General features: G+C 38.5%; 1 protein-coding gene across 2 annotated transcripts in view; it reads right to left on the reverse strand.

The window, feature by feature from the left end:
- The window catches only part of Prkg1 (protein kinase cGMP-dependent 1), a 1,194,442-nt gene that overhangs the window by 4,796 nt on the left and 1,175,647 nt on the right, over window positions 1-13,999 (reverse strand). For both annotated transcript variants that reach the window (XM_036209439.1, XM_036209436.1), the window contains exons 13-17: window positions 13,277-13,418; window positions 11,932-12,095; window positions 9,355-9,477; window positions 9,207-9,269; window positions 1,455-1,521 (exon numbers count right to left, since the gene is read on the reverse strand). In XM_036209439.1, the coding sequence (XP_036065332.1) occupies window positions 1,455-1,521; window positions 9,207-9,269; window positions 9,355-9,477; window positions 11,932-12,095; window positions 13,277-13,418 (559 nt within the window). The remainder of the gene's footprint in view (window positions 1-1,454; window positions 1,522-9,206; window positions 9,270-9,354; window positions 9,478-11,931; window positions 12,096-13,276; window positions 13,419-13,999) is intronic.

A 13,999-nucleotide genomic window follows, 5' to 3' on the forward strand; every position in this document is an offset into this window, starting at 1 on the left:
GCCATCCTTATTTTCTTCAGCCTCTGGTAAACAAAATTCTAATCTCAACTTTTGTAGAGCAACTTGCTTTTAGATTGCATATGGGGCTGACTGTGTACCCCCTTTATCTTTGTGTCTGAATTATTCAGTGTACAAAAGTGATCATCAGTCGCTTCCATGTTGCTACAAATGACAGGATTTCAATCTGTTTATAAAAGTGTGGCATTTTATCATGTAAACCTATACATTTTCTTTCTCTATTGGGCAAGAATTGTGTTGTTGTTGTTGTTGTTGTTGTTGTTGTTGTTGTTGTTGTTTTGAGACAGGGCTTCATTGGGCAGCCTTTGCTGACCTGGAACTCAATATGTAGACCAGGCTGGCCTTGAACTCCCAGAGATCCACCTGCTTCTGTCTTCTGGTGAGTATTGGGATTAATGGTGTGGTTGTTAGGATTAAAGGTATGTGCCACCACACCTGACAATGGGCTTGAATTTTAAAGTCATTTTTAATCATCCTTCATTCAATGACATTTTTGGAACATGTAGTATGGGATGAAAATTTGGGGTAACTCTGGGGAATGGAAACAGGCATGCTTCTTACACTCAGGGGAATTTATACTGTGGTAACAAATTGTGAAAAATTAAAACAAATAATCCCAGAAATCTATAAAGAATGATAAAATCATAACACTATGAAGAAAATTACAAGGTGTCAGGGAAATGTGAGTGATCACAGAAAATCACTTTGCAAAAGTATTATTTTAACTTAAGAATTGTTCAGTAAAGAGGGTAGTGCACACACCAAGGTTCTAAGAGGGTTCTGGGAACTGGACAACATGATTGCTGCATAAGAGAGGAGAGTGGAATGGGGTAAAACAAGAGAAGGAGTAGAAGCCAGGACATAGGCCCTGGAAGGCCAGAGTATGGATTTCATATGTTTATTTTTAAAAAGTATAATGAAAGTATTGTAAGAAATATGTTTACTATAAGTATAATGGAAGTTTAGAGATTTGTTCTAAACTTGAGCAAAATTCTTCCATATTTGTTAGCTGAAGTCTGGTCTTGGGGCATCAAGCAAAACCCCTGTAACTATCCCTACTGTGTAAAAGTCATCTCTGATAAATTGAGGTGAGAAAATTTACATCAAATATTTGGACCTTCTAGCTTCTTATTCTACCCTTATGGATGCAATTGGGACCAATGATATGAAACACGGGTGTAGTATTTTTATTTTGCTTCCAGAATTAAAAATTTGAATTCCAGTGAAAAATTTAAAAAGATAAAGGTAGATCACACATATAATAACCAGTCCTAGATTTGTCGGTATTATGATTGGATTTTAGAATACGCCATCAATTTAAGATGGTGTTTCATAGATCTCATAATATGATCATGGAACTCTAAAAATAACAAGTCTTTGTTGATTGAAAAATACTGTCAAGTATGTACCATTTATAAGCTAAAATGTCTACTTACACTTGGAATTATGGGAGGTGTCAAGGTGCCTTTTCTTAAGCCTTCCCAATTAAACCCCTCAAACCATCTAAGAAACAAAAATAAAGACAATTAAGACATTGCATCTTTGTACATATTCTCACTACAACATATTGATATACCTGATAGACAGAAGGGCCTAATGGAGTCTAGGATGACCTCAAACTTACTATGTAGGTGATGATGACTTTGAACTACTGATCCTCCTACCTCCAGTTCCCAAGTGTTGGCATTACAGATGTGTGCTACTACATCTGGCTCAGAATGTTTTCAATGAGCTTGTTTTAGAAAATGCAAAAAACTATTAAAATATTTAAAAATATTTTTATTAAATTATTAAAATATTTAAAAATAATTGTATCTAAAAATTTTACACTTAAGTATAAATTTTAAAATCTTTATACTTAAAGTGTAATTGTCAAATTCACACACCAATTTATCATGCAACTTTGTTTTTGTAGTTTCAATTTTGTCTGTATGTCTAAGTTCTTGAACTATCATAATTTAACAAATGTCATAGTATGCTTTGCTCTATGCATCACAAACACTTTCCATCTTCGACAGGGAATCAACATGCTAGTTACAGTGGGGGTGGAAGATCAAAGACCCGTCTACACTGTCGTTTGTGACAGCCTAAAGTAGTCTTTCAGAGATCTCTACTCAGGTGAAAATGTGAATCTTGACTTTACTGCAGAAAATAATTTCAGGACGAGCCAGTATGAGACAGAGTTAAAATTGGTTAGGAAAGCATTTTGACACAGATTTCAGCAGGGGGGTGCTAGGAAGAGAAACACTTGCAAAGAATAAGACTCAACCAAATGAGCAGTAAGCTTCTCAAGAGACGGTAAGCTGCACATGTTAGAAATGGCCATATATATGATTGCTGTGGCTCAAATTGTACCTCAGAAGTTAGCTAAAAAGCATTCTCTCATCCCCTCTCTTTGGTAAATCAGAGTAAAAGGTGGCTTCATAGATGCCTTGGATAGGGTTGTAATCTGATAAGGCAGATCGTGACTTACTTTCAGGAGTTACCAAAAGGAATTGCCTGTAACCAGGTAAGGCTTCCAGTTGAAGGACTGAGACCCTATCTCAGCCACAATTGGACCTTTCACCTACAATTTTTCCTGTCTACAAGATGTTCTGGGGTTCACAGAGACAGCTGACCTGAGTTAATGGGAGCACATGAACTCTGGACAAACAGTTAGGGAGCCAGCATGGACCGACCTAGGCCCTCTGCATGTATATGACAGTTGTATAGATTGGCCTGTTTGTAAGGCTTCTAGCAGTGAGATCAGGACCTGTCCCTGGCACTTAGTTGGCTTTTGGGAACCTGTTTTCCATGCTAGATTACCTTGCCCAGCTTTGATGCATGGGGAGGAGCTCAGCCCTGCCTCAACTTGATGTGCCATGCTATGTTCAAGCCGATGGGAAGCCTGCCCCTTTCTGAATGGAGGAGTATTGGATGGGGAGGAAGTGAATGGGGGGAGGATTGGAGGAGAGGAGGAAACTATGGTTGGTATGTAAAATAAATGAAAAAAGTTAGTTAAATAAAATTAATTAAAAAAAGATGTGCTGGGGTAAAGGTGGTACAGAAATTTTGTGATTAGCCAACTAATGACTGGTCCAGCTTGAGACCCATGCCACAAGAAGGAGCCCAACCCCGACAATGCCTAGAGGGCCAGGACCCAGAGGCTGGACATCCTGCACACCTAGGATAGAACCAAACATGCCCGGCAGAACAAAACAAAACAAAACAAAACAAAAAGTCAATAAAATGATAAAATGGTGAAGGTCACCTGCATAGGGACAAGATTCCTTTGAGAGTTGCAAATAAGAATGTTCAAGTAGCAATTAGCCATACTCAAAGCCCTACTGTCTATAGCCTTTCTCCTTCCCTTTCTGCAAGCCTGCAGTTTTCTAGGTCCCTCACTGATAGAAAAAAGTGTGTCTAAATTCCGCCTATCAGTTACTCTACCCATTCGAAGCCTGGAACCATGTGGAATCTAACCCAACTACAACTAGGTCCTCCAGACCCATTTTACCCATCTGCCTTACTATTACCACCTTACCCAATACATCACCTAGAACCATGGTGAGTCCTTCCTGGGAATGCAAGGTAGGTTACTTACACTCACTCTGTTGGTCTACTTAATCAGTCACCCTATCTGTCACTCAGCCTGGACCCAACTGTGGAATTTGACAGGGAACTCTCCAATGTTGTTTTTATCAAAATCTCAATCATTCAATTATACCAATAAAGACTCAATAGCCAGGTGCTGAGGTGAAAGCCTGCTAGCTCAGAGAGGCAGAGGAAGCACTCACTCAGCTGACCTTCCTCCTCAGCTGACATTCTATAAAAACTCCTCTTTTCCATCTTCTCAAACAAACAAATAAACAAACAAAACCCTCAAACTGAATGTTCCTCCCTTCTCTTTCCTGTGCATCTCTCTATCCATCCTCCTGACTTCCTCTTACTCTCTATGGTTTTTTCTTAATAATCCTATGTTCACATCCTGTCAGCTGGTTGCTTGCTCTGCCTCTTGACCTATGGTTGACTTTACTTAATCCTGTTTAAACATTCAAGCAGAAAGCTCTTGGATTAAAGGTGTGTGCTAAGGCTGAGCCACACCACAACTACAAACAGGTTTTTCCAGTAAATAACGCAATCTCCAGGTTCACAGTATGATCAAACAGCTTGCAACACCACAAAGTCCCCATGAGGCCTCCAACCTGCTTATCAGCCACTCTAACTACTGTGCAACTACCATATAGCATGAAGTCTGACCCAGGACTCCAAGTAGGTCCCTGTGTCTGTTATAATGCCTGCGAGCCTACTAGCTACCCTATTTACTATGCTGCTACCATGGAACATATAATCTGACTCAGAACTCCATGCAGCTCCCTTAGACACATTCTGTCCCTATGCCTATTTATCAGCTACTTTACCCACTACTCTGCACAGGTGCAATGTGGTGTACAAAACCAAGAACTCCAGGATGGTCCCAGAGAACCATTAAGCCCATCTGCCCACCTGTGAGTGATACTGCCCCCCCCTATACTCCACCTCCCCAAACAACATGGAGTACAACCTGGAACTCCAGATAAGTCCCCCAGACTCATTATGACTCAACCACTGCCTGGAAGTCACCCCTGACACAACACAGTACTTCCAAACCATATGAAATCTGATGAACAGCACCAGGTATGTTCCCCAGACCAATTCTGCATACCATGCCTACCCATTGCAGCCCTGCCACCATCAACATTGCATGGAGTCTGATCTGGAACTTCAGTTAGGACTTCTAGACCCATTCTACTACCTGGAGTCTATCAGTGACTCTACCCCCATGCTGCCCTGGTGCCATATAGAGTCCAACATGGAACTCCCAGGAGGAACTCTATATCCATTCAGCCTGTATGACTATCACCTGTCTCACCTATGATGTCACCCAGCATCATGTAGAGTCTGATGCAGAAAACCAGGAAGGTCCCTCAGATCCTCCGTGCCCACTCAACTATCAGCCACTCTACCTGCCACATCACCTGATACTGCTTGGAGTAGAACCCAGAACTTCAGAATCCCCAGACCCATTCCATCTACCTGCTTGCCTATCAGTTACCCTACCTGGTTCCTTGAGTGGATTCTGAACTTGAACTCCAGGCAGATCACCAAGACTTCTCCCATTGACCTGCCTGTCAGCCACCCTACCTACTACTTAGCCCTTGCAGGGACAATAGGCAGGTCTCCTCAGACCTATTCAGCCTATATTCCTGCCTATCAGCCCCTTTATCCACTTCACCAAGTGGAATACAACCCATAACTCCACGTAGGTTCCCCCAGACCCATTCTGCCAGTGTGCCTGTCTGTCAGTCATCTTACCCACCACTGCATCCTGGGATCATATCAAATCCAACCAGGAATTTTTAGTATATTCTTCAAACCCATTTCACCCACCTGCCTACCAGTCACCATGCCCCAGCATCCAATCTGACTCTATACCTAGAATTCCTCTAAGTCCCGTAGTGCATTTTCACACCCAGGTGCATATTAGCTACCATACCCACCACACTGCTACCACACAGTGCATAGTTGGATCTGAACTTCAGGTAGGTCATCTAGACCCATTCCACACAACTACCTGCTTATTGCCCAACCATCATACCCACCATCCTTCCCTGGCACGGTATGCAGTTGGACTCGGAATTACAGGTAGAAACTCCCAAAGACAGTCTGTCATCTCACCTACCAAGACACCCTGAGATCATAATATCTTGTGGCCCTGACTCCAGATAACGACCCTGCAGTCAACATTTAGGTGTCCCAGAAAATTCTGGACAGGTTAAAAATGCCAACTTTCTTTTCACTATTGGGGCTTTGTTCTTTGCTTTAATCAGCAACTTAGGACCACTTTCTAAGTAAACTTGTGTGGTATTGATAAGGATGGCCCTATGCCACAGGAATTCTTATTAGCTCCAGCACTGAGAATTTTTCATGTAGAAAAGCCTTGTGTCTTCTATGTAGCAGAATAAGACATAGAATTATGATTCCTCACTGAAAAGCTAGGGGACTTTCCGCAGCTGGTCTCTAGTGTATGAATAGTTAAGATGCTCACAAGCTGTAGCAGCTGTGGCAATGTTGGTAGGTAGGTGATAAACAGAAACGGCTCTAATACACCTATTCCAGAACCAAATGCAAGTCTACCTTATACTAAAGCAGGGAAGGCACAAGCCACAGACTGACTGAAAATGACTGGTGAACTCAAGGCAGCATAAAACTCTTGTTTTAAACAGTTAAGGAAAGTATTCAGGGACTTTGTGACTCATGCCCCCTGGGAAGAAAGGCATTAACTGTTCTAGTCATTTATGTCTTTGGGGTTAAAGGAGCACAAAGTCTACAATCCAAATAGTCACAATGTCCCATCTGTTTTGTCTCCATAATTACCAAGGAGACAGAACTAAGAGCCTTTCCTTAACTCGTTACAAAGGGTCGGTACATTCTGAGAAAGAGATTGACAATGAGATCCTGCTCAAATGTTTCCCTGTCAAGAATATAAGTATCTCCTGTGCGTGCTGACAGCATCTTGGGGTGGATAGAGATCTAATCACACAGACTCAGAGAACTCAAAATATTATATATCCTATAATAAAATTGACCCTTCTGGGACTCTCTGGCCTCAGTGACATCCTAAGAACATGCCACTTAAACCTGTAAATTCTGTAAAAGTCTAAAAATTCTCTTCAAACACAAAGTAATAAATAAATGAGACATCTTAATATCATAACTTCCTAAATGCAAAGATAAGTTTCCCTTACAAATTACATGTCTGGTTTTGTGTCATTATTTTTTTAGGCACAGTCAGCATACATACTCAATGGTTGCAACTTCACACTGTTTTCTTTGTAATTTATTCTACACTGGATTCCCTCTTGGAATTGTTCTTTTATATTTTGCTACATTCTCAGTATAGAATTATCAGTAGTTTGTTTGTTTGTTTGTTTGTTTATTTATTTATTTATTTATTTATTTATTTATTTGGTTTTCTGAGACAGGGTTTCTCTGTGGAGCTTTGTGCCTTCCCTGGATCTCACTCTGTAGACCAGGCTGGCCTCGAACTCACAGAGATCCTCCTGGCTCTGCCTCCTCAGTGCTGGGATTAAAGGCATGCCCCACTGCCCGGCTATCAGTAGGTTTTATGAAAGCCCAAGGGCTCTTAATTTGAAATTCAAAAGGTATCCATGAGGATCTGGAGGGGGAAATATAGGATATATGATCATATGATCATATTTCATTGGGTACATTTATGAAATTCTCAAAGACTACATTTCTAAAAAAAAGATGATAAAGACAATGACAATCAGTAGTCTGATAGCAGCACGTGGAGAATCTGTGTCCTTCATTACTAGAATGGAGCATATTTATCTGATAGGCCAGGCTTTGTATCCTGTCAGCAGTCCAATCTACGTCAGATTCTGACTCAAGCTTTAATCTGTTGCTAGCACCATGATTGTCAAACATCTCATGAATAAAGAGACACTTATTTTTGTTGCTAATATTAAATGTAACAATCTATGTTATACTTTCTTATTGATATGGTTTATTGCCACAGGTCATCATATAGTCCCTTATAGATTTCCATTTAGCTATCTGGCTGCTGAATGTCTACATCCCTGTTCAGAGCAAAGACATTTTTTAAATATAGGCCATTGAATCCACCATCAAGATTGAAGGATCAAAGTCTCAGAGGGGGAAACTAAGGCAAGACAGAAAGAGAAAATGAGAGGACATGAGGAGAAGTAATGCTTCTTCATACTGGAGTCAGGTCAGAGCCTCCTGCTAGACCAGAGTCAAGAACTCCATCCCAACTAACCATTTGCTCTGAAGAGGACCTGCATAGACACAATTTACTCTTCTACTGAGTTGTTAAAACTGCAAGCAATCTGCTTAAGGCTTAAGTGTACATGGCCTTTCTCCTTTCCAAATCGTAAGCCTACTGTTGTCCAGGGCTCTTGCTGGAAAGCCCACATATAGCAAAAGATGTCTGAATCCCCTTTTGTGACCCTGGTAACTCATAGTTTTCTCAGATGTCCAACTTATTGCAGATATCTCTAGAGCCACCTTATATTCTCATTTGCAAAAATAAGGAAAGAAAAAGAAAAAGATTTCTAGTAACCCTTGAAGATACAACTTGACAGCCATCAAAACTGAACACACAGCTATACTGTGGGATGTCGTTCTGTATGTTAAGTGTGTTGCTCTGATTGGTTAATAAATAAAACACTGATTGGCCAGTAGCCAGGCAGGAAGTATAGGCAGGACAAGGAGAGAGGAGAATTCTGGGAAGTGGAAGGCTGAATCAGAGAGACGCTGCCAGCCGCCGTCATGTAAGGTACCAGTAAGCCACGAGCCACGTGGCAACTTATAGACTAATAGATATGGGTTAATTTAAGATATAAGAACTAGATAACAAGAAGCCTACTGTGGCCATACAGTTTGTAATCAATATAAGTCTCTGTGTGTTTACTTGGTTGGGCCTAAGCGGCTGTGGGAATGGCGGGTGAGAGAGATTTGTCCTGACTGTGGGCCAAGCAGGACTGGAGAAAACTCCAACTACACAGCTATTCTTAAGATTCCCGAGTGTGGCACTTTTGAGAAGCCCACATCCATACTTGGGTATGTTATTTCTGAGTGCTTACATTAGAAATCTCTTTCTAATAACTGTAACTCTGCTTCTTCCTAGCCTGATCTGAAGTGCTGTGCTCTCCTCAGCAAAATCAAGAGTCCCATTTTCACCTGAGTAGAGATAGCCTAAAGAAAATCTTCAGCTACTCTAAGTGGGATATAGGGCTGAGTCCCTAGCTCCCACATCCCACTGCCACTGATGATTAGAAATCTCTATTTATATATCTCTGTATTTTGCCTTTAATTTAAAAACATAAGGTATGATTTAGGGAACAATTTTGTTTTCCTTATGCAACAGTGAACAAAGTCTCAAAATTATAAATATACATATTTTTTCTTTGTGACAAAGTGGTACAACAAATAAATATTGATTAAGTGTTAATTGAGAGAAACTAAGTCAATGAACTGCTAGATATTAATGAGTAAATTTCTTGATACACATAGAAAAGTTTAAAAAGGCAATCACTCTCTCTGAATGTTCTAACCAATACATAAAAATGTCCACCTTGGGGAAACTTGTCACACTTTCTCAATTAAAGAAAAAGATCACTTACTTGTGTTTCTGAATGTCTTTTACTCCATTTTTCAAATTTCCTAACCTTTCTGATGGGTTGTCCCTAAAAATGAAATAATGATCTTGTGAAAAAAGTTGAACAATTTCACATTATAATCCTTTTACAACAATGCACTTCAAACACTTACCTGCATAGTTTTTTAATTAAATTAGCAGCATTTTTTGCAATCTTCTTTGGAAATTCTATCATGTCAATCCCCCGTAGTATGATGTTATAGGTTTTCATAGGGTCTGGGCCTGAGAAAGGTGGGCTGCCAGGAGGAAGACAGAAAGAGATGGTGTTTTTTAACTCTTTGAATAAGAATTAGAAACTTGTTACAGACACATGCATGCTGTCAGCTTTTACATGGGAGAATTGCATTAGCTATGACAATGGAGTGAGATACTCACTGTGCTATGACAATGGAATGGAAGGCTTCACGGGCCACTTTTTAGCAAAGCCACTGATGGATGCAGCTTGGGCAACAGTCCCTCCTTCCTTTGACCCTCTCTCACCCCTGTGCTTAGTCACTGTGCTGTCTCCAGAACTCTACTGCCTTTCCCACACTGCCTCGCGGGTGGCACTTGGGTGATTACCATATCCTTGACAGATTCTTCAGAAATTACTCTCTAAATGCAGAATTTGTACCTCTTTGGGGTAATAAATCTTAAGAATTATTGTATTTTATGACCCCATGTTCATTAATATTAATTTATATTCTTCATTTTTAGGCTGTGGTAGTACTTCCCTTGATTGTGTGTGTGTCTTCCTATTTACTTCAGTGTGTTATTAGCTAGGAATTGCAGCTTGAATTGCCATTCAGAGGGATACACCTGCAATTCTGGCTGATCTGGCGTCTGTACTTCATACCCTTTTACTCTCTTGAGTGTGCAGTTTTGATCTTGCTTTAAAACTGAAGAATCAAATTCTTAGTCTTTTTGTGATTAATTTAGCACTTTCTAATTGTTGCTTTTTATACTCATGTTTATTTTAGACAACTAAATAATTTATTAGAGATGCCTTTTATGTATTTTGAAGATGATGCAGGCTTAATCTACACTAAGATATTCATAACCCTATAACTTATTATTTAGTAGAAAATAAGCTATATAATGCCCCCAAATTCTAATAATCAACATTTGATGAACATAATTTAATAAAATTATTTGTATATATGAGCACAGACAGAATTATACTGTATATGTTGTTTTAAATGCAGAGATATGTTCAACTTAATTTTGCATCAAGGAGAAAGAAATACTAAGCTTTGATATGTATTTTTTCACAACAATATCAATTCCTAAAATATTGCTCTAAAATAAAGAAAAATAATGAAATTTTTTGTAATTTTTCAATTATGAAAATATTTGAGATTAATTTTGAATGATGAGAAATAAATGTATCTATAGCTTTCCTTCCATGTTAATTCTTACTGATATTGGTATTAAATGGTTAAAGAATGTGATTTTTGCATTCTCTACAATAACATTTAAAATATTTAATCAAATTCTAATTAATTAAATTTAAAAACCAATATCACCCATTCGCCAGTTTCTCTGTTGCTGAGATGCTCATCAGTTTCATTCTTTTGTGGAATTGACCAATCAGTGTTTGTGAGAAAGGCCTCTGTGAACACTCTATATGTCATGTTTTTATTTTAAGAATAACTTGTTTGGTGTACTACTCGGGCTAAATTATTTTCTTCATTGAAACTGCATGGTTATTGATATGCCATCTTTTAACATTAAAGATGATGAAGAGAAGCTGGAGCCTAACTGGATCCCTAATCCTCTCATAGCCACACCATACATCATGGGCCTTTGTGCCTCTGATATCAATATATTATTCCTTAACATCGAATTTGGAAAATTAGCCTTAGATACATCTCGGTGTTGTTATTCTGAACATTCTGCCAATGGTAACACCTAATAGTGAGATTTCTGAATCATCTGTTTCTCTTATTTTTTAAATTTTCTTTGAGGAAAGCAATGCTTAAAATGTCCTTTCTCTTTCTCTCTATCTCTACATTCTATTCTTCCTGCAAGGTTCAGTCAGTCTTAGTCTTCTATTGTACAGGAGCCTCCTGAACTCCATAGGTCACGATGACCCCCTGTTACTCAATGTCTTTGGCACATATCATGGTGGTACATTCATTTTTGTTTCAGTATTATTTCTTGGGGAACTTATAGTATGCCATATGTCCTTGGGTATTACAAATGACTGTTGATTATAATATTATACAAATAATTTCATGAAATCATGTTCATCAAATGTTGATTATATATTATGCAACTGATGAGCAAATAGCTCCCATTTCATTTAGATACAAGGGCTGTTAGCCAGTCCTCTTGCTTCTAAGGAAATCTGACCATAGAACTTTTTATGTGATTATAATTTCCTGTACTATATGATCAGCTAAATGACTAGTCTAATAAATCCCAAGGAAATTTGATCTTTTTATATCACACACACACACACACACACACACACACACACACATTTTGACAGCAATGGCAAGATTGAAGTTGTTATTGAATTGGTTTCACTCATGTGATCCATTTTGCTGCCTGCTTTATGAATATGTGATTACTTGCATAAATAATTAAAGTTGCGTTCCATGGTATAGTGAGCTATCCTTTAAGGTCACTTAATCAGAGTGCCAAAGGCAGGAGTGCACAGCTGTCTGAAGCCTATTGTTATTTGCAGTTCCTGTAAATGTCCATACCTGCCAGTCAGAAGCTCATACATTAGAATTCCTAGTGACCAGTAGTCAGCTGAAATGTCATGGCCTTTGTTCAGGATGATCTCTGGGGCTACATATTCTGGAGTCCCACAAAAAGTCCATGTTTTCTTTCCAAATCCTATTTTCTTTGCAAAGCCAAAGTCAACCTTATGAAGAGAGAAAGCAAGACACTTAAGCTATTTATGATCAAGTTGTAGAAAAATACGTGTTTAGCTAAGTATATGAATGATATCAATAAAGAAATAAAAGTCATTACAGTCCTGTCTTCTAAAAGGAACCATGTATGTTGCAAACACAGATGCCGTGTTCAAATTCTTTTCCAATGAGGAAAGTGAAGCCTGAACATAGATAAAACTGAAACCATGAAAAGGAAAGGCTCTTTCTAGAAATACTTTTTCACTTTTTCTACTTTACTTTTGGCCAATAGTGGTTGTGTCATAAAGAAAGGGATTTCTCCTTTAAAGAGGCAGAGATCCAGGTGGGTCACCATCAGTTTCCTCAGCCGATACCTGCTTTCTTCTGGACAGTATAAAGTGGCGGCTCTAGTATCCATATATGACAAGAAGGTTTACTGTCGAAGGGGTTGAGTGACAGAATCAAGAGAGAAATACTTTACTCTTGGTAAACAAGCAGATAAAACAAGATCTGTCCTTTTTGTGGAACTTTTTGGAGGAGCTTCAAATACAGAAAGCCTCTTTTTCGCAAAGTGATTTGGTTTAGATGGAAATAGTTACCTGCCACTGATACAGATGTATTTAAAATCCAAGCACGGATAACAATTCCAAAAGTTTATAACTAGAATCAGGTACCAACAGATCTAAAGCTCACAAGAGTTGGACATTTTTAAATGAAAGAGTTTCTTTTATGCTGTAGCTCTTAGCTAGTTGTCAGTGTTATTGCTGTTAATATAACCTAGATAATATTACCTCCAAACTTATTCCTCATGAACATTATTCTTAAATACCAAATACTAAAATGCTCATGGTCTTGTATAACACTAATTTCCATTGTAGTTGGATGGCAGAAAGCTGGATACAAATATAGAGTAATATGTATAAGTGCTTTCAGGTCTGTGAATACATGCCAACAGGGGCATTTCCTAATAGTTGTTAGAACCCATACTTTGTTGGGGTATTATTAATTCAAACATAGCCATTTAATTTCTCATAAAACTTTCCATAATTTTAAATACATTGTAATTGAAAACAATGATGATAACACTGCTTTCAAGAAGTTATAACATTGAAGTGGAGTATATTTTGTGTTAACAAATGAACATGAGTACTTTAGAACTTCAGGACACAACCATTGTATGAAACACACTGACCAGCTTGGCATAACCTCGATGATCTAGGATGAGATTTTCTGGCTTGAGGTCCCTGTAAATGATTCCTTTGGAATGCAGATAGGCAAATGCTTCTACCACACATGCTGTGTAAAATCTGGTTGTCGAATCTTCAAACGAACCCCTGAAAATGGAAAATGCAATGAACAGTGTATGAGAAATTAATTCTCTCGAAAAACTGATTCATGCATATGTGAGTTCATTATATTTCTGTACCAAAGTTGGCTCAGAAGCCAATGGATAACTGACTCCATATGCATCATTTTCATTCCATTAGGTTTTTAAAACATCAGAGGATCAAGCCAAAGAATTATTGCCATTATGAGTGGGACAGTTAAATCCAACTTCCTGGAAAGCTCAAGAAGAGATCAATAACATTAAGTTTGATGGACTTTGTGGCTTCCCCTAAGCATCCCACTGCTGTACAAAAAATGTAGAGTCCCAGTTGTGGGCAGAAGAATGAGTCCTAGATTAGCACTTGTTTATTATCTGTTTGCTTTTCAAATGAGAGGTTATTTTGATTTACTAATTAATTTATTGTTTATTTTTTGTTACTTGGGATCAAACCTAGTTAGTTTCTAAAAATTATTTATTTATTTAATAACATTTTTATTCATTTTACATACAAACCACAGATCCCCCTCTCATTCTTCCTTCCGCTTCCCCCCAAGAATAACTAAGATCAAAAACACTGATGACAGCTTA

The sequence above is a fragment of the Onychomys torridus genome, chromosome 1 (assembly GCF_903995425.1).
Source record: "Onychomys torridus chromosome 1, mOncTor1.1, whole genome shotgun sequence".
NCBI lineage: Eukaryota > Metazoa > Chordata > Mammalia > Rodentia > Cricetidae > Onychomys > Onychomys torridus.